The 22,218-nt window shown below is 36.9% G+C and overlaps 1 protein-coding gene across 1 annotated transcript in view; it reads left to right on the top strand.

Annotated features, from left to right (window-relative positions):
• The window catches only part of LOC122399415 (dentin sialophosphoprotein), a 130,340-nt gene that overhangs the window by 92,377 nt on the left and 15,745 nt on the right, over positions 1 to 22,218 (top strand). Inside the window, exon 9 of the mRNA XM_043400089.1 lies at positions 8,753 to 8,801. Coding sequence (XP_043256024.1) covers positions 8,753 to 8,801 — 49 coding nt within the window. The remainder of the gene's footprint in view (positions 1 to 8,752; positions 8,802 to 22,218) is intronic.

The following is a 22,218-nucleotide window of genomic DNA, read 5'->3' as shown; positions in this document are numbered from 1 at the left end:
CAGAAAATAGTGATAAAAAAACCCCAGTTTTACAATTCGAAGAATTTTAATCACACGGTGAATAAAATTTCATTTAATTTGTTCTTTATCAGAGAAGATAGAGAAAACGTTTCTATTCGAAATATTCAAATAAATTTTCATCCATCCAACTTTGGAGACGACGATATAAACTGAAATATAAAATTCGATCAATAATTACAATTCTTTCCTTCGAGTACAGATCAGAAAGTACAGACGAACGAAATCCAAAATGCAATTTCACGATGTACTGCATCAAAATTAGATCCCCTTTGCGGATAAACGGAATGGAAAAATAACTCGTGCGATAACGGGGTAGAAATGTTCGAATGTAAACAGCGTCGTTTCCTTTTCTGGTTTGGCGTGCAGATTTTAACGAATTGCACGATAACGGGCCCGAGAGGCGTTCGAGGCAAAATTTTGTATTTCAAGGCTGGTCGCTGTCGATAAAATGGGAATGGTGCGTCAATGATCTTAAAATGCCACGTTCACAGATAACGATTCTCGTGTCACTTACACGACCGCTGTACATTGATGGAATTTTCGCGTAGGCGTCCTCATTTAAATCCAGACTTCCCTCGAGTCGCGGCGTCTGTTTCGAGCGTTAGACAACGGAACCAAGAGCGCCGTTCTGTTACCAGCATAATTTCGGCGTTTCTCCAAACGGTCCCCGCGGTACCCCGAGACTCTCGAATATTCGTTTCGTCGTCTCGCGGAACTTTTTGCGTTTCGATAACTCGACGCTGGGTGCGCAAAGTTCGCGGCGGAACCGAAGTTTTCGCGCAATCAAGGCTTAGTAATCAACGCGCTGGCTGGAAGTACTTCCTTTCTCGTAGTTTAATCGAGCGTTAACAACTCGCCTTTTAAAGAATAAAATCACTCAGGGGGGGTCTGCAGTTTCGAAGACTCGTTCGAAATTGTATTGTAATTCACGCTGCATCGAGCGTTACAACGTTACGTTTCAGCGATGGACGTGCTTTTGTAAATCTCGAAACGTGCTACTTTACTGTATTGCATCTGACGTCTCAAGAAATTCTTAAAGGAAAATAGGAATCAGATTGGACTTCCATTTTCATTTATTTATTTCAATACAATAAAATTAAAAAAAAAAGTCTTAATTTTAATTAGACTTTAATTATCAAATTAAAGTCTTGAAAAAGAAAAAGATTGAAAGATTTATGTTAGCTGACATATTCGTCTCTACAGAATTATTGAAGCTTCAAGCGGATTACGAGTTCTGATGTAACGTTGCTCTGTTCGAACGATATAATTAATCTTCGTATTATTATTCTTATTTATAAATTGGAATTTAATTCCATGGGAGATCAATACGTCCGTCGAACGGAACCTTGGGGAGGAATTTGCAAGAATTTATAAACTACTTTGGAACGAATGTTTCCAAGCGTCAGGAGGGTCACGGTTGGTAAGGCACCCTTCGATATTTCTAATAATCTACAACAATTTTATCGGCTAATGGCCGGTTGCTCGATAGCCGTTCGTGGCTGAATAGACGCCAGAAACAAATATATTATTTTTAGAATCGGCTCCGTTAGCTCCTTGTTAAGCCCGAAGTCGACAAAAGGTATCGCTATAACGTGAATCATCGACGTACGCGTAAAACGAGGCGCCCTCGACGCGATTCGTTCGAACCGGCAGTAATTCGAACCCCCCGTCCGCCGCGGCGATATTTCTAATTCGATCCGGAACTTCGGTTGGCACGTGTCACCGAGAGACTCTTCCGCGAGATAATATCCTGTTGTTCGCGAAGTAATTCGGCGAATTTACGGTCACGCGCGGAAAAAGAAACGAAAACAAGCTGAAGAAACGAATTCTCGCACGTCGTGTTTACGAATTCTTCGACGGAACGCGGTAATCGTAACGATCGTCTGTTTCGATTTTATCGAACTCCACCGACTCAGCGGTGTTTGCATCGGGAGAAGGAAATTTTCAGAGATACGTTGGAAAGTTACCGAACGGAAAAGCTCGTTGGTGAAATATATACGCGTCGTTGGTGATGGTTGGCGCCCGCCACGTTCTATCGCGCGCTTCGTTTATTGTACTTGTTACGTGTGTCTTGCACGACTATCTACGGGTATTACTATTCTTGGCACGGATCGAATAAGCCAACCGTGCGCGGGTTGAGGGGAGGAAAAAAAAAGAAGAGTAACGCTCGTAGGAAGAAAAATAAGTCTCGCGATGGGTGATTCACGAAGAGCGTCGGTTTCTTGCGCGGTGCTTTAGGTTTTCGTGATTTCTTTGTCGAATTCTTACGACCCGGACCGCGTCGTCTTGGAATAATTAACCGCGGAGCTTAAAATTGGCAGCTAGCTTTGGCGCGAAGATATATTGGAACGTCCGTTACGCAAAATCATGCACCGTTGGTTTTCATTTATGCATATACTTATTTATATGGAACATAATCATTGATACGTATTATTTTTTAAATACTTCGTTAAAAAGTTGTTAAAAAATTAAATTAATATATTTCAAATCATTCTGAAAAAATTATTTTTAGCTGCGGGGGTCTACGAGAATAATTTTTGGTGAACAGACATACCCCCGAAATCCTATCCATTTTCGAGAAAAAAATTCGAGTAGGTGTGAGATTTTTCAGCGAAATTAAACAATTTCAAATCGTTCTAAAAAAATTATTTTCAGTTACGGGGGTCAATTGCAATCACCTTTGGTCGATAGACATACCCCCGAATTTCTACTCATTTTCGAGAAAAAAATTCAAGTAGGTGTGAAATTTTTCGGCGAAATTAAATAATTTCAAATCGTTCCGAAAAAATTATTTTTAGCTACGGGGGGCAATTAGAATAATTTTTGGTGAACAGACATACCCCCAAAATCCTACCCATTTTCGAGAAAAAAATTCGAGTAGGTATGAGATTTTTCGCCGAAATTAAAAAATTTCAAATCATTCTGAAAAAATTATTTTTAGCTACGGGGGGCAATTAGAATAATTTTTGATGAACCGACATACCCCGAAAATTGTACCCATTTTCGAGAAAAAAATTCGAGTAGGTGGACAAATTGCCGTTCTACATCCGAAACTTTGAACGTTAATAACTTTTTAACGAAACGTCAATCAACGAATTGTTATTCTTGATTTTCGTTTTATTTTGTCGTCTAGAATCTGCCAGTAAAATTTTTTCCCAGACTTGGCCGAATACCCTGTACATTTAATAACTTTGCGTTTGCTGGTGTCTAACATTACAAGAGACTATTTTAAACGGAAATTTCAATGCACGTTTCAGCGCGTTTCTCGAGTAAAATGTCGCGTCCTTTGAAACGTCTCGCGTTTTTATTCCGATTTCGCAACAACAGCATTGAATTCGAAGTCATTCTAATAAGCCGATGTACAGGATATTCTTCGAGCGGGTGCATAAAGCCTGTAAAATGCGAACGGTGCTACGGCACTTTGCGTTGAAGTGTTAAAGTTGATTTCGCTAGGAGGAGACCGGGCACCGAGTGTTCTCGAGATAATGAATATTCCGTATGCGACGATATCGTATTGTGACAAAATCAGTACCTTCCGTGAAGAATTGAATTAGACTTCCAGGTCGAAAGTAGCCTTCGCGTGCTTTGTTTGGGATCCACTTTACCCGTTTTATGTTAAACGGTTGATACCAATTGTATATATCTTGAAGCAATTATTGACCGAAGATTATTGATAGAAGGAACGGGAAAATTGTAGGATGGCGCACTAGTTACTAACAGAAATTAAACGAAGTAAAAATAGCAAAGGCAAACTGCTGCATTGACGTTGCAGAGAAATTAATCCGACTCGAGATCGCGTTGCAACGCGTAGCCTGATTATTGATTTCCATTTACAATTGTTTTTACGCGTATTGGCATCACTTGTTAGCACACTTTTTTACAGCGTTCGTACGACACGGTTCAGTTCGTGATTATTCGAAAAAAACTAACCCCGTTCTTCTTTGTAATTTGTTTCCGACGAAAGATCGCGAATTTAAAAGATATTTTAATTTTAATATTTTAATGTAATTATCTTGCGATAAATCGATCCTTTATTAGATCCGCAGGTATTATCAAACTTCGGATAACTTTGGATAAGTTTCCAAAGAGGAACAACTTTGGACGTTACTTTCAGTTTCTTAACTTTTAATAGCGTCTGAAGCTTTTTATACAGTTGATCTTAAATACATAAATTTGGTATTTTTCAGCTTGATAGAATTGATACGAAGGTATAAAGAGATCGTTTGAAAGGGTTAAAATTTAGATAGTAGATTTTGTAAAGCTGTTTCGAAACCTAAAAACATTTAAAAAAAAAATTTCAAATCGTTCTAAAAAAATTATTTTTAACTAGAGGGGCTAATCGCAATAATTTTTGGTGAATATACATACCCTCGAAATCCTACTCACTTTCGAGAAAAAAATTCGAGTAGCTGCAGAAATTTTTCGACGAAAAAAAAATTTCACATCGTTCTAAAAAAATTATTTTTAGCTAGGGGGGCTAATTATAATCATTTTTTGTGAATATACATACCCTCGAAATTCTACTCACTTTCGAGAAAAAAATTCGAGTAGCTGCAGAAATTTTTCGGCGAAAAAAAAATTTCAAATCGTTCTAAAAAAATTATTTTTAGCTAGAAGGGCTAATCACAATAATTTTTGGTGAATATACATACCCCCGAAATCCTACACACTTTCGAGAAAAAAATTCGTGTAGGTGGACAAATTGCCGTTCGACAGCCGAAACTTTGAACGTTAATAACTTTTTAACGAAGCTTCAATCAACAAATTGATATTCTTGATTTTCGTTTTATTTTGGCCTCTAGAATCTCTCATTAAAATTTTAACACCCTGTATATTATATTATCATTTGTCACGCGAATAGTTTGTTTTCAAGCTTCAGCGTTTCTATCAGCACGTGTACGTATCGTTTGCAAAAGATTATTACTGACAAAGTTATCATTTCTGTCCGCCACAGTTTCTCAAGTCAGCGATCTCGCGCGACAATACCGCGAACGCGAAAACTGCGGGTTAAACGAGAAAATTAGAAAGTTGTCGCTGGTTTTCACGAACTGTGTTAAACAACGATACCGGTAGACACTTGGCAAACTGGTCCCCAGCAAATGTGTTTCGCGATTTGTCGCCGCCAACAGTACGAACGAAGTCGTTCCGTCGTCGAGAATATCTCAAATAGCCCGACCGTGCGTTTTGTTTTGCTCGTAACGAACGCGCCGAGGAACACGTTAACACGCTCTGCCATTGCACACGTGAATCACCTCGTCGATAGAAATGCATAAACATCGACAGTCAGAATTTTGTTGCCCTCGAAGCAACATACATATTGTTCGTTTTAAATTATCTTCGATCGAATAGCGTTCTTGCAGCCTTCGCCAGTTACACAAGAGTAACCGTGTAAAAATATCTTGGGGTCTCTATTTATTAAATTTCTTACACGACCCGAGATGCTGTTTCTCTCATCTTTCTATTTTAAAGTACGTTCACGCGCGTCAATGAATTTTCTCGTCCAATCAATGGTATATTCCAGTCTCTTTTCCATGGAATTTGATTTATTTTATTTTTTAATTTTGGACATTTTTTTTTCGAGAACTAGTTGCATATACTTACCTTTGTATTAATTTTTGAAAATTGGAGACCACGATTTTCAACATATATTTATGACACACGTGCACACGTGTAATTAGTATATCTGTGTTAAAATCATTATTTAATCATTTATTCGTTTTATTGTTCTACGTTTGAACGTGGGAGTAAGGAATAAGGAAGTCACGAATAACGAATGAATCGATTTTATTCGTTGCTTGAAATAGCTTTTGCCCAACACTGGTACCCGTGTATTAAATAGTAGACGGATTTAAATGCAAATATATTAATTACGCGTGAAATGGGTATCTCTGCTGAAAATAATTACTTTATACCTGACGTTGAAATGTCTAGGTGTTTGGATTTGTAATTTTGACGAATACGATAATATAGTATTATTCTATAATTAGTTGTATCATCGCAACAATTATTGAAGTATATAAATATTTGTAACCCGAAAATCAAGTGGGTTGTATGTTCGCCTGAAATTAGTCCCACGTATAAACGAGTAACTTGTGTACGAGGTACGATAATGCTGAAATATGCACTGGAACGATAAGTGCGTTTGCATGCAATATAAACGTACTGTAAACGTTGCATCAGCGAATGGTAATTTGCAATTAAAAAACATAGTGCAACATAAACATGGAAAGGAAACAGTTTTAGCCCTGCCATAAGTCACGAGACTCTAGATACGGTTTGCTTCGAGAATAAAATTATAAACAATAAATTAAAGCGTTTCTCAGATTCTTATTTTCTCAGGAGAAAATTTAATTCGGTGTTGAATTCGATGAAAATATTATTTCGTTCATTGTTCGTACTGTATTTTTACTATAATAGAAAAAGAAAATGTGCAATCACTTCGTTGTTAACGGATCAAAAATAACCGACTGTAAACAAGCTTCAATGCATATTATTTTGTTAGATTGCAGACAAAATTTCTTTTTTTAAATATATTTTTTATAAAATTCTTCATTTTGTCGAATTTTGCTTATTTTTCAATCAAAAATTACAGGACTATTATTTACTTATATTTGCTATCGTTTTGGCTTTTATTTTCAAGCATATAAATGTTTTCAATATTTGTGTTAGACACAGAATATTTTAAGAAATTAATAAATTGTATTTGGAAGTTTTCCAAAAAAATTGATTCTGATAAGTAGACTGGATATTTATGCACTTATAACAAATTTAAATTTTTAAAAAAGATAGAAGAAATTTTAGGGTTGAGACATAGTTTTACAAAGCTTCCATTTCATTATTTCTATTAATAAAAATATGAATTTGCATAAAGATCTGCTCATTTTAGCGATAAAACATAATAGATACACAAACAATACAGTAATTTCATACTTCAGAAATTTGTTTTAAATTGAACTCGTACAGAAAGTGAAGTTTTATTTTAGACAACGTTGGAGCAAACGCAATAATCCGCCATTAGACTAACGCGTTTCTCCTCGTCCATCGAAGAATTCTGTTTTCCAAGCGAGAATTATGAAAGGAGTATTTCCTTCATCGAAGAATAGGCACTCGCTATCGGACACGATTCATACCACAAAGGAATGATTTTCCTTAGCCCATAGTCGTGTCGAGCTCATTCGTATTCAGCGCCAGTGGTCATCGGCGTCCAATGCCAATGTGGCATCTGTGTTACTCGAATCGGTCGAGCGTTCTTTGAAGACACACAGTTCATCGAAGAAGGTCGTGGTATCGAAATCGTCTCGCAATATCGCACCGCTAGTTTGTTGATCGTACGATCGACGATAGCTACGTTCGTGTCCCGAGCTAGCCGTGTTCTTGACGCAACTGGCCAGTTGCGCAACGTTCCGTTCAGCAACAGATTGCTTTTCGTAGATATTTCTGCTTGAACGTTCGACGTGTTGTTTCCACGGATAGTCCGCGGAAGAGCAACGTGCACGGATCAGTCGCGGTTTTCGAACGATTTCGCGCAGTGTTTGGGAACTGGACCGATTCGTACGAGTGCGCGAAAAGGTTGTGAAAACTTGTTGAAAATGTGCTTCATATGTTGCCTGTTGATATCCATGTTCAATTACTTTCTGACCGCGGTGTAAAGAACGCGACGACGATGACGGTACGACGCGAGAAATAAAGCTTGCTGACCCTGATGGAAGATCGACGATAGACGCTTGGGAACTCTGACGATCGTCCGACAGTCTTCTCGAAAATTTCGCAAAATGTTTGGAGAGCCGTGAATGTTTTAACAACTCGTTACGAAGTTTCCACGAAGTCTCGTGGAGTCGATCGACGAGACGCGAATCGTCGAAGAGCAAGACGATAGAAAAACCGTGTTTCGACCAAGATTTTGCTTCGCGCGATCGGATCGAAATTTGTCCACGAAAATGTTGTTCCGTCGGCAAACCAGCGAGCCGACCGGAAGCGTCGCCAAAAGCCCTAGTCCTAGCTCTATGGCTCATAGTACCAGCTCGTCTGGTATCTTGTCAAGCTGGTATACCAAAATAACGACGAACGTGAAGAAGCGACAGCCGTTCAGTCCAAAGTCTCTGTTGAAGAAGGCGTTGGTACTTATTGCTATTTTCGTTCTACTTTGCACGAAACGTTTGTGATATTCGAACGAAAGATTAGACGATCAAACGCTGCTCGACGCTTTGAGAACAGCGTATACTGCTTAAAATAATTACCGACTCAAAATATAGCACGTTCGAAGATATCCAGCTTTTTAATTTTCTAATCGGTTATTATTTGGGCGAATAAACATAGAATCATTGAAACTCTTAGAATAAATGAATCTCGATCTTGTACATTTTTTAATATCATTGACATTAGGAACACTACAAAATAGCAAGTGACTATTGAATACTTCTATTTATTACGTTATTATCTATCTCTAGACTTAATAAATAACCTCGGAATACATGCAGGTGTTATTACAATTTTTATTATTAAAGTTGATAAATAACAATAACATGATATCAAATACACATTCGGAAACGTAATATCCCAATTATTTTGAGCAGTATATCGGAGCAAAAGAATGCGAAATAAACCATTATTACGATGTTTTCACATTTTTTAGCGAAACAAAAACAAACATTTACTAAAAATTAACGGTGGTAATTGTAAATCCTGTTATTCTACATGTAATCGACGACTAATTTGTAATTTTATTTTTCAGCTGCCGGTGGTGGATCCTTTCCTAGAGAAAGTGTCGCTCTCCGATCTCGGTAAGTTATTCCATCGGTTACGTATTTTATTTTTAGATTTATGAAATTGATCTTCTGGGACTGAAACTTAACATACGAACCGTTGCTTCGTCGCGGTGTAAATCATCCTTATAGGAAATACCATTGGCAGAAGTTTAGAGAGATAACGTTCGTGAAAAACAATGCGTATCTCGAGATGAGTCGTATAATCCAGAATGTATTTTAAACTCATGACAGCCACGCATGAATATTAATTTATCTTCGGGAAGATATCTCGAGCGTAAACAGTTCCAGAAGATTCAATGTAAATAATTTTTACTAGCCATCGGGCGATTAACCTCTTCAGGGACGAATTATTTTGTTCGAAGTAAATGAAACGTTCAAACTTTTATCGACCCGTGGAATCTCTCGAATATGAATATTTATTTACATCTCGATTGATTCCCTGATGCAATATGCATAAGATAATTCATAAACTAAACGTGTATTCCTCGCATCGGTATACCTGAAGAGGTTAAATAATTTTAAAACGTTTCAAGTTTTAACGATACGATGTCACAATGTTCGTTCTATATTTATGGATCATTAATACGAATCCTATAACACATTTTTAAAATGTGGATGATCGTTTTATCGAGCTCGTGCACTCCCTAACATTTCTCACACGAGGTAATACAGATTCTAATCCGACAAAAGTCGACATTAGTGTGGGAATAGATTGCTCATTCGACTTTTCGTGTCTTCTTTTCATTCTTTCCTCGCGTTAGTTTCACCATATTCCATCTTGTATTATTGCTCGTACAATCGAGTACCTTTGGGTGGTAAAAGTGCTTTCACGAGAGCTTTCCTACAGTGAGATGGAAGCCGGTATCAATCGATGGAGCGGGTAATGTATTTATAAATAAGTGGTAGCGCGTAAATAAGTGATGTAGGGTGAAGCTAAGTAAGTTAACAATCTTTAAATTGCATTAGTACGAATACATCACTTGGGTAGTTTAATTGCATAGAAATAGAAACCAAAGGTTCTCTACACAAGCAAATTACAAAAAATTCTACTCATTCGTGGCTTAAAACAAATTTTTAAAAATTAATATTTTTGGTACCAAATGTAATGTGAATCAAGTTTAGAAGAAAAGAAGCTCGTTTTCAGCCTATTTTAATTAAATCAAGAAACAAAATAAGCTAATTATCGTCGAATTATTATCAACGAGGATAGGTTCTTCTAAACAGTTGTAGGTAAAATTTAGAACATATCTAAAGTAGACTATTGCTAAGTACCTGCGTCGTCAACTATGAAATATACGATATCTCGTAATGCTTGGTTTCACAACAAAACTATCAACGATGGAAATTAAATTTACAAACATTTTTGTTGCATACAAAGTTTCGTTTTGAAATCTTTTTTTACAAGTTCGGTCGAGCAATTTAAGCACGCGCCGGTGGCTCTGAAATACAGTGTATTATTCGTGTCAATTGCGCGTTCGCCAAGTTCTGGAAGACACGACGAGATCGTCGAAATTATAATAATCGTCGGATCTGGAGGGCTCTGGGGGGGGGAAGCTTCGAATCAAATCAAGAAACGCTTGCCACGTGTTCGACGATCCGTTTACGTAAATTCCAACTTGAAATCGTGGTACAGAATTCCCCGGTCCTCCAGTATCCTTCCTCCTGTCTCGCGGGTGTATGGTGCCGATCGATGAATTCCCGGGAGGTCCAGCTCGCCCGCGCGCACCGGAAACAGACGGAGGATTCAGGAAGACCGGGAATCGGAGGGAACGGGAGACACGCTGATTCGCGAATAGACAGAGCAGAGAGGACAGGCATAAAAAAAAATGCGGGGGACGAGTCAAGAAACACGAAAGACAAAAATGAAAGGGACAAAAACAAGTGTCTCCAAACGTGAGCCCATTTTCATTAAATGTCAAATATTTTATCAGCAAGTTTAACGATCCATTTTGGCAACGAAAATGCTTCTCATTCCACGATCGAAAAAACAAAATTAGTTTTTAGGAATAAACTACCTACGAATATTTTAAGAATATTTCTATTTTCTGTGTGTTATTGGAACACTTTCCTAGATGGTAATTCTTTTTTTAATTGTAGAATTCAATACTTGTTTTACTGCAGAGGATAATAAAACATTTGATGGAGCGCGTTTGAAATAAATTCGACGAAAATTCCCGGAATGGCGTTTCTCAAATTGTTATTAAATTTATAATAAAACGTGTATTTTGGAGGCCGGGTTTAACGTACGGAACATAATAAAAGTTCGTAGGTACGTTTGGCCTGGTTTGATCTCGTTTTCGACGTTGCCCGTTGTGTTTCCGCGTTTCATTTTTATTACAAAACTCGTGTAACTAATTTCACTCGGATGTTTACAATCGATAGTTTCGTTTCCATTTATAGTTTCGCGAATTGAGCGGCATTTTAAACCGTCCTATGATTTTTCTCCACGATTATTAGTGGTTGATATTTACAGTATTATAAGAATAAAAAGAAACCTTTTATTTTGTTGATCGAAATTCCAAACAGAATTTTATAACTAACTTACCGAAATCACTAATTGTTCTTGTTCCATTTTATTATTGTACCGGAAATAATGAAAATAATTTTAAATAGACAGAATAAATGGCTCACTTTTTATATAAACAACGTGTAGTATATAATTGTGTATAAATCGCTTACAATTGATAATTTGTCAATTTTTAAATAACATCACTAGCATTAGGGATATTAAAAAATAACAAATACTCTATTTATTACGCTATAATTTGAAAAAAATGTCGGAAATATTTATATTAAAATCGATTGCAAACGTTGATTTACGTTGATTTGCAACGATATTTCACGCATTTCATCGTTGAAAATATCTTTTCACACATATTGGCTTGCCAATTATTGAAACTAATCGAGTTAAGTTGCGTCGTGTGAATACTATTGTACGAATATTGAAGCATTGTACCATAGGGGATTTCACTGATTTCCAACGTAGAAAATTAATAAAAAATCTCGGTGTTGTGAAGCAACAGACCGCGTGTCGCGAAGCAACCTGTAGAGGAGCGGAATCGATGGGCCAGGCAAGGGTTAGAAAGACAATAAGTGGTGAAAACTGAGCTGAGTGGCCGTGGAAACACGTCGAGAAAGAGGGATGAAAGCTCGAAGGATAAGGTTGGCGGTACTAAGGTCGGCAAGATTGCATTCTACGACGCACTCGCGCATTTGTATTTAGGTCTAGGTCATGGGGCGGGGTGCGTTCGATAACACGGGGGACTCGCTAAACCGAATAATGGAATTTTTGTACCCGCGCGCCGTCTTTCACTGGTATCGAAACATTTTTCCAATACGTTGCCTCGAGTCACTGCGAATCGTTATGTCGACGGTTCGTCCAATCATGAAAATTGATATAGTTTTAACTACAGAGAAGTGTATAACACATATGGGACACCAGAAACAAATAAAACTGTGTCTCATAAGAAAATCGATAAACTTTTGTATTCCAACTTATCGATAATAATGGAAAAACAAGATTTGAATCTTTGGTCTGATCAGAGTTGGCATTCACCTTACAAAAATCAAAAACACAAGTAGATAGAATTATTTTCACGAAAGTTACAAAATAGTAATTTTAGATAAATGTCAGTTTTATCACAAATAGATCCATAAAGTATTTTTATTAAAAAACAAAATGTGACTTTGCCCAAGGGAGTGTCTTTTCGTACGCGAATAACAAAGACATTCAGGTTTTCCCATTATTTAAATGCCTGTATATCATTTGAAATTACGCGTGCGAAGGTTTAAACGCGTTTACACGCGTTTTCCTATAACTCGGTTCGCTAAGAAGAGTGTTTATTTATAATCCATCGATATAGGTCGAGGTGCAGGTTTTAACTATTGGAAAATGGAATCGTCCGTTGGTCGAAATTTCCTAGCTGATTTCGACGCGTAGAAATACGCGAAGTTACGGTCGTACATACCCGAGTAAATTCCCGTACGGATTATTGTTCGAATAAAATTGTTATTTGCATTCTCATTATTAATTACCAGCGTCGTTATTCGCGCGCGTCATGGCATTTATTATACGCGCGGGGGAGAGACGGGGACCGATTATACGGTGATTCGAAGACGCGCAAAATCGTATTAAAATAATTAAATTATTCTAAATGGCATCGTACCTCAAACAAATAAATCAGTAGTCGAATAAAGATCGCTCGTCGGTCGATGATAAAATATTTCTCGTGTGCTCTGGTATTTATTAATGATACGAAATTTTACTCGTTTCTGATACGAGTGCATCGCTGGCAGGCGGCTATCGCATTTTTAATTCAGTCAAACGCGGTATGTACATTGATACTGTCGATACTTGAAAAGTGGAGCACGAACGGTGTTAAACGAAACCAGTCACTTTGAAAAAATTAGCGTCGTCGATCGCGTCGAAAAGTTTTGCAACCGATACACGGACATTTTAACTCGAAAGTAAAAGATATTTAACGTGATTTTTTTCAGGACTTGGATGAAATAGTTAACTTTTAACTTGTAAATTGGTTGTTTCCTGTTTCAAGTTGAGTTTGCAACGCTTTGATTCTGTTATACAGAGTGTTCGGCTACCCCTGGAAAAATTTTAATGGGGGATTCTAGAGGCCAAAATAAGTCGAAAATCAAGAATACCAATTTGTTGATGGAGGCTTCGTTAAAAAGTTATTAACGTTCAAAGTTTCGGCTGTAGAACGGCAATTTGTCCACCTACTCGAATTTTTTCCTCGAAAATGGGTAAGATTTCGGGGGTAGGTCTGTTCACCAAAAATTATTGTAATTGACCCCCGCAACCGAAAATAATTTTTCCAAAACGATTTGAAATTTTTTTTTTTCCGTCGAAAATTTCACACCTTCTCGAATTTTTTTCTAGAAAGTGGGTAGGATTTCGGGGGTATGTCTATTCACCAAAAATGACTATAATTAACCCCCCTAGCTAATGATAATTTTTTTAGAACGATTTGAAATTTTTGAATTTAATTGTTAGTAACTTTTTAACGAAGTATTCTTGATTTTCGTTTTATTTTGGCCTCTAGAATCCTCCATTAAAATCTTTGCCAGGGGTGGCCGAACACCCTGTAGAACTTCAATTTTAATAGTTATATAATTCTAAAAGTTCTGGAAAAATAAACATTTATTAACAAATACTTACAGCAAAGTATTCAAGCCCAAAGTTCAATTTTAGGAGTAATATACATTCTAAATTACTTTCGTTAACTCTTGTCTTAATGAAATATTCGAAAGTCCATTGTATCACGCATCTATTCTCGTATCCTATTTCAATAATGTATATTCCGCGATAGAAATATTTGAAAAATACTTTGGAGTTCACTGTAATAATAAATTTATCGAAGCATTCTAAATTCCACGCATATTCTCGTGCTCCAATTTCTCCCAAGGTCCGTGCATTTTGATGCTTCGGGAAAGTCTTTCGAATTAGATTTATTCTCATTTCTCGTGGAACTATGATAAGTTCGTAGCCGATTAGCTTGCAATTACTCGAAATGAACACAGTTAATACCGATTACTTGGTCTCAACGGGAGGAGGTCGCTGCGACTCCGCGACTCGGGGAAGATAGATGAAATCAAAGTTTTATCGACCTTCTCGATTAAATTTAAAGCTACCGAGCCATCGACCACTCACGCGATAAAATAAAACTGGATAAAAATGTGGAAGCTCGTACCTGATCGCCCCGGCGTGTAGTTCGTATCCTCTTAATGCGATAGTTCCAAAATTACGCGAACTTATATGGGCGCACGGAGATACTTTAAATTTTCGTGCAAAACATAATGACTAAACTTTGATCGAACTCCATCGTTAAGTATCAAATTATAACAAGTACTGTTTTTGATACAGAAAGGAATATTCTTTGTTATTAATCGCTTACCCGTTTCATTTCCACGATAACCACATGGTCACATATTTACAATTATCGAACAAAATATTATTGTTATCTGTATTTTCAATTCGTGTCAGTTTTGTATACACGATGGTCGCATATATAGATTTTCGTAACCGTCTCTAAGTATTTATAAAAAAAATCAAACAAGAAAGTACTTTGATTTTTTTAGATCGATTACCGAATAAAAAAAAAATGATTTAACTTAATTTTTTCGATCTGTAATACCGGGATAAAATTGTTGAGACACCAAGGAGGAAGTTTGAGAACCTCTGTGTTAGTGTGCCCGATCGAAGAAGATGATTAGACCTTGAAACGTAGTTCCCATTTCACCCTTGCATCCTGTCACAAGGCGACGCGAGCGTGGGCGTGACTTGGAATGTCTGACAGTAGATCAAAGATATTCACCCTTAGCACTGTCGCAGACAGGCGCGTGTTTTTGCGGAAGAAAATTAAAGAGGTCAACCATAACGGATAATAAAAACTAAAACTCTCGAATATGGGTCGTCAACATAGTAACATCGAATTCTGTATACTTTTTAGACATTATCCTTAATGATAAGTAGACTGTGGATATTTATGCATTTATAGAAAATTTAAATTTGTAAAAAACTGCAGAACTTAATATGTAAACATATAAAAAATACTTGAAATAAGATGTGAATTATTGTATTTAGTATTTAGGGATCGAGACAACCCCCTAGGAAGCTTCCATTTTATTAATTCTATTGAAAAAAATATTAATTTCCATAAAGATTCACAGTCTAATGATAAGACGAGGATTTTGACTATACTAAAGTGTCTTATTTTCTCAAATCGACTTGGATAAAATTCGTAACTTAAAACATCAATAATTCGTAGATATTCGAAAAAATGGGGATCGTGTTAAAGCTTGAATAACTGAAGTTATTGAGTTATTGAAAAACAATTTAAAAACAGTAAAATATTAAAGAAAAGCGTTGATCAACATTTAACATTATTATCAACTGACCCAGAACACTCTATCGATCGAACAGTGTCTCTAAAACAAACAAAAAATTGGAGAAGATAGAAGTCAAGTGATAGAGGCGGTCATGTAATTGGCTTAGCTCGATTTACCTCGACATTTCTTATCTGAAGCAAGGCATAATTTCCTGTAGCAGTGTGCAAGCACGTTGGAATTTAAATCAGCTGTATCTTGGAAACAAGAAGTTTGCGAAACCGTGCTTGTTCCGATCTTTTATTTACATTCGAGACGTGAAACACGTTTATTAGCTTTCGATAAAACTATTTTAAAAGTACTGTGTGCGCTCCATCTGCCAAGTACAGTATTTAAAGATTTAAAATAAATTTCAAATCATTCGTAACTAAAAGGTTGTACAAAATAGAAATGAATTTTCCCTTTAAAATTGTTAAAATTTTGTTGTAATTTAGCAATTTTATAAAATAGATTTCGAAGTGGTCGACAGTCGTTTGTTATTAAAATTTGGTCTTGATTTAATTTAGGCGAACACGATCACCGTCCTGGCTACGAATTTTTGTTAATTGGACATCGAAAGACTAGGATAGAGCTCTATTACTTTAATCGATGGGGGAAAAAATCATCCAGCTTATCATTTATTCGTAAATCAATTATAACACAAAGAGTTAGTTACCCAGCTTTACAACGATCTATACTTACGACACGTTTCAATTATACCCTGTGCTCCGTTCATACAACACGTGATCCGCGCTTACGACACGTTGTCAGCGAGAAAATCAATCGACGCAGACGCTATAAATGAATGAAAATGATTAAGAGAAATATGCTAATAAAGCTTGATTTATTTTCTTATAAAATCTATGACATTAGAGACACATTAGGCTGTGCAATAAGTTCGATTGCACTTCATCGTAGTAATATTAAACATTGCCAATTTTATATAGAGCTGTTATTAATATCAAATGATTTACTCTAAAATTCTAGCATATATTAATTACGGATAGCAACGATCGATTACCTGTTGAATAGCTTTTACAAATTGTCTGAAACATGAAAATTACAAATGTCAATTAATCATTCATCCCTGCTATTTACGACGTTATAAATTACGTCAGCAGCTTTTTGGTATTCCACGTATGGCTCGTTTCGTCTATAACCGGTCGTTTTAGATTAATTATTTCTCGCTAACCGTGTATTTACAAAGTTCAATTAAAATCGGCGAGCAACGGTTAATCGGATTTCTTTTTTTCTGCAAGTTGCAATAAAAATGCCACGGTTGTTTCATCGCACTCCATACATATTTTAAAGCGTCCTTCGGAGGCATCGGTGTCACTCGAGATACCATCCACGACAAATTATACATATACATTACGATTCGTTCGAATAAATCATCGGGTGTTTGCAACGCTAAACCGTAGATTCGTTTACGGATAATCTGGGTCTTGGTCGCGGAACAGGTTGCGTTCGATAGCTTTATGGTCATAAAACATCCCCTTTAACTGGAAACCGAGCGCTAGGCATGCGCGATACGATAGAAAATAATTTATGTAAAATCAATCATCGTCGATTGATAGTCCACCGCACCGAGAAACGGAAGAATTCCCGCCACTTGGAACAGTTCTTCCCTTCGCGCGGCGAAAACGAAAATAAGATGAAAAATAGTTTTTCAGCGACGTTGCAGATACGGAATCATACGTCGGTGCCAAGCACCGTGACGTAACAGTGTCACCTGTTGCAACTCCTGTCGCAGCAAATCATATTTTCGTGCATTCGGAATCGTTAACGCGTTTGAATTATTTTCTAAGTGCACCCCGGTGACTATGAAAGTGGCGTGTGTCGTATTTCGTTTCCAGACGTTTGGATCTTCGCGCTCGAACGCGTAAAAAGTATTTTTACATTGTGGGGCAAAAGCAACTTGCACGAAAATGTGTCTTTTAAACTAATACGTAATAAAAAAATAATTTTTATTAAGAAAACGAGTTGAAAACGACCAGATTTATTTATTCATGGTACATACCAATCTTATATTTGCACGAGTAAATCACGACTAATCGAAATAATGAAACATTTTATCGATTTTTCGACACTACGAGCTGCCGTAAATTTCCGTATGACCGTCATGAATTGTTTAATTACAGCGCGTATAATAATGAGAGTATTCGATAACTGTGCTCGATGAATGGTCGTTAATCTTTGTGCAATACAAATGGCTCTATTAAAATGTAGTGGAACGTTTCGATAAAGATATACCTTGCACGGCAGCATACTGCGTAATAATAATCACTATAATGGTTGTTATCGATTAACCGTCAGCATGCTACATAGTCTATTTGTTACTAAACCATGTGGTAATCGATAACTCCAGCGGTAGACGGCATTCCGATCAAATTCTGCCTAAATGATTCATGCTTCACCGTTTTCGGAACATTTCGAATAATAATTTTTCGTTGAAAGTTTCACGATCCAAAAACCCGCAGAAATCGTTCCGAATGCAGTTTGAAACAACGTTCGAGGCTGCAATTAAATAATAATATAAGTAACGTTTAGTGTAATTTCGTTCGGTAATTTGTTACCCTAATTAAAAACTGTACGTCATTACGAAGTATCAAAGAAATTAGTGGACGACCGTTTCGTTTCGCCGCTCGGTTGCACGAACAATATAATAGACGATACGAATCGATATTTGCGACCCCAATTAATTCGGAAAAGCTTAATGTCATCGAGCTTTTGCGTGTCTCTTCAATTTCCTTAATAACCCTTTCAGTGTTGTCGGTTATAGTGTTCAATTGTTTCATTTCTTCGTGCAGGCTTCGTTAATGAAAATCGTGGAAATGTTACACGAATGTTGTGTAATTTCTCTCCGTTGTTTAAACATATCGCGATGGGTTTAAAGATTGTTGTTTGAAAAGAAACATTTTCATATTTGGAAAATTTTCACCAAGATTTTTTTATTCACTATGTTGTGTATAAATACTGAATGATCTTTTAGAATACACTGTGGATCTCTATATTTCAGATTTCAATGTTTTAAAAAAGTACTTCCATTTGTTAAATCCTGTAATTTAATATTTTATTATTCGAACGATAATCATCTCTTTTCGTCGGATGGTTTATTTATTTTTCGTAAGTTACAGTTTAAAAGTTACACAAAATTCCATGCTTTATTCCTCTTACTATCAAATGCATTACGTAGCTGATGGATTGCATTAATAAACAGTTGATCTTTCGCGCGGTAACTAGGAACTAGCTTTAGTTAGACGTGTGGTTTAACTTCGGTCGAGAGGTTCGTTAGCGCGTATAATTACTGAAATGTCGTAGATCAGGGCACTCTATTCGGTCACACTAGAAAAGTACACTCTTTAATTAACAGCGCATAATTAGTTGTAAAATATGTTTCTTCTCCCTATGCAACTCCAGAGGCTTCTCACGACTACACATTTTCTAATCATTATCACAGCATGGTATTTTATTTTAGTTTGAAAAAAAAAACGCATACAAGTGACTCTTAATCGTTTCAAATCGTTACGCTAATGGTCCCCATTATTTACAAATGTCTTAAACTCTTGACCTATTATTATTCTCGCAATTTTTAATGAAGTTAAAATCTGATTCGATGCTTCATCAAACGTACAAATTGCTGGGTGTGTAATTGGTTTTATCGATGGTTCTCCGCAGTGAAGATATTTAACGGTCGTAGTACAAATCAAACAATTTATGCTTTCGTTATTGCCTGTTTACTTCCAATCATCTTTCTAACAATTCTGTCGACGTTAAATCGCCATGAGTTGGTTTTATCGTCCATAAAACGTTCTCATTAAGTGGTCGTTTATGCAGGGTGGCCCATTTAAATCGATCCAGCTCGATTTTAATGCCCCCTTGAACCCGTCAGACTCTTTTGTAAGATAACCTGTATATTTCTTTCATTTGTTTCGACGTGTTCAGACGCTATCTATCGAAATCAATCTCGTTTTGACATCAAAATTAACCATCGAATAACCAATGACCCATTAAAACCATAACGAAGTGGAAGATTAAAACCTTCTTACAAGGATCCCCTTACAATTTGATGTACGATCTTTTTAACATTTTGTTCGACCAGATAATCGACACAATAAGATATACATACATATAATTTAGGATTATACTTACCACTGAATACTGTAAAGAAAATATTTAATGATTTTAACGAAGCGGTGAAAAAATTCAATTGTCGGTAAAAGTGAACAAAGAAAAACAGGAAAAACGCTTTGACGAACAACTAGTTTTGCCTTGAAAACGTCAGTAGTACTCAGGTAACGTCGTAAAAGGAGGAATTGGCCAGACGAGTCCCTTGCTGGTAGATCGCCAGATTCGCTCGAGCGTCTCGAGTGTTGCCATTGAATTGACAAGAAGAGGTCGCACCCGTGTAGTTGCTGGTTATACATATCAAACTTTTTCTGACAATTCGAATGCAAAAATAAACAGACGCAGGTTCAACATTTTTTTAATATTTCTAAATTTTTGGGAAAAGCTGTGTCTCTAAAACGGCGTCAGAGATACGAAAATGAAAATGTTATGCCACATCGATCGATACGAACGTGAAAAAAGTCGTAACATTTTATTTTTTAATATATTTTGGGACTTTGCAATATCCTACCAGTCCAATAACTTCAAATATGGCAGCTCGTTGGACTTAAATATTCTCTGATGGATGCTGCATTTGAGTAAGGGTTAATAAAATTTAAGTAGTATTCGAATATTATTTGGATGTGTTATTCAAATGTTCCTTTATTATTTCAATATTCGAACCCTTAACTATTCAAATGGCCCGAATCTTTACTTACTAATTAAAAACCAAAGCTTCTCGAGTCACCGAAGAATCGAAGTCTCAATTATTTATCCACCAAGGCATTTTCACGGATATCAAGTTTCGAATTCATTCCAAGTCGACTAAGGGATTCGATAACTTATATTTGAGAAATACGAGACTTCGATGCAAAAGTTCTCTGTTCGTAATTGGACGATTTATGGCAACCGTCGCCTGTGAATAATCTTCGTTCGTTGGTTTTGGTCGCTCGGAATATGCATCTTTTGGATCGAGATCTCCAGATCGGAGTTTTTCGAATTATTCTCCGACTTGTACAGGTTTCTCGGTGCGTGTCGATAATTAATAAATTGGCGTTGGTGCCTCTGGGTCGCCGCGGTAAAATGGCGGCGGGGCGATCTGGGGCCGACATTTTTCTTGGCAGTAACCCCGGATTTCGCGAGGAGTTATTCTTGGCACGATCGTCCATGACGATGACGAGCGGCGTCGAGGTGGTGGTCGGCGCAAACGGCAACAGAAGAAAGACACACAAAGTAGTCAGAGACGGTTATTCGGTTCGCCAGCGACAAAGCTGAGGAACCTCGCGGGCGCATTCGTGTCAAAGGTCGACGATTATCGGTATCGAGTCCTTTGACGTATCCCGGGTTCTCAGGTGAAACGTCGTTGTGAATTTACACGGTCGTCGTGATCGAGCCAATGAAATTTAGTGGCTCGCTTTCTTTCATCGGCGGTCTTTTTATCGTTTCTAACAATCGAAACATAACGTTTCTATTTGCATCCCCTTCAGATACGATATTTTCTTCGTTCGCCATTGCGTCTACGAAGACGGTTCCCAGGATTCGAAACGAATATAATCGAAAAACTTGTAAACAAAATTAGAGTATTGTATGTTTTAGTGGGTTAAATGTTTTAGTTAAAGATTAGTTAAAAATTTGAGATATTTTATTCTTTTAGGATAGTAGGTTATGATGGTTGTTCCAACCAGTAAATAACTCGAGTGAAATATAGTGTATTCGCGTATAATTGTTTCTTTAATTTCGTCTGCCGAGTGTATCGTGGGATCTTCTTATTTTCAAACCTATGATACACTTGGGTTGCAATGTACAGAATTGAAACAGGCTATTGTATGCGAAAACACTGTGCTCACACGAGACATTTACTAGTAAGAACAATCATAATTTATTATACCGATAAGTTTCTAAGTTGTAGCTACTTTATAAGTAAATAACAGTCGCCACTGTGCCTCTAATTTTTAAGTTGATTTCAGACACCATTTTTAATCTTTCTTTTATAATAGTATAGTCGAAGAACGAAATACGTATTGGTCCGTCCGGAAAAGACCTGTGAGGGGTCGAAACGTTACGTTTCAATTTCTAATAAGAAAATGATCGATAAAACGGAAAGCGAGTGAATTTTATTTCTATATTTGTCGGGGCGAAGTGCTCTGACGTTTCACTTCGTCGAAACGGTAAGGAAACTTGTCGGAGCGTGGACGTTTTCTAGGAAACTTCTTTCTTCCGTCATTAGGCGCCGATCAAACGTCAGATTGTCGTTTTTTATCCTGTCGATGGAACGAGATCGTTCCGTCGATTCTCCGTCAGCGAGAAATCGGTCGCAAAACGACGTTTTTCGACGAGCCGCTGTTGTTGTCTCCTTTGGTCCATCGAACAAGATCTTTGAATTCTTGATCGATGGTAACGTACCAACATCCCGACGCGTTACATTGCTGTCGTCGATTGTTTA

Source organism: Colletes gigas, unplaced genomic scaffold (genome assembly GCF_013123115.1).
Source record: "Colletes gigas isolate AHSC1104 unplaced genomic scaffold, ASM1312311v1 Colletes_gigas_Sc00013, whole genome shotgun sequence".
Lineage (NCBI taxonomy): Eukaryota > Metazoa > Arthropoda > Insecta > Hymenoptera > Colletidae > Colletes > Colletes gigas.
This window is presented reverse-complemented; position numbering and strand designations above follow the sequence as displayed.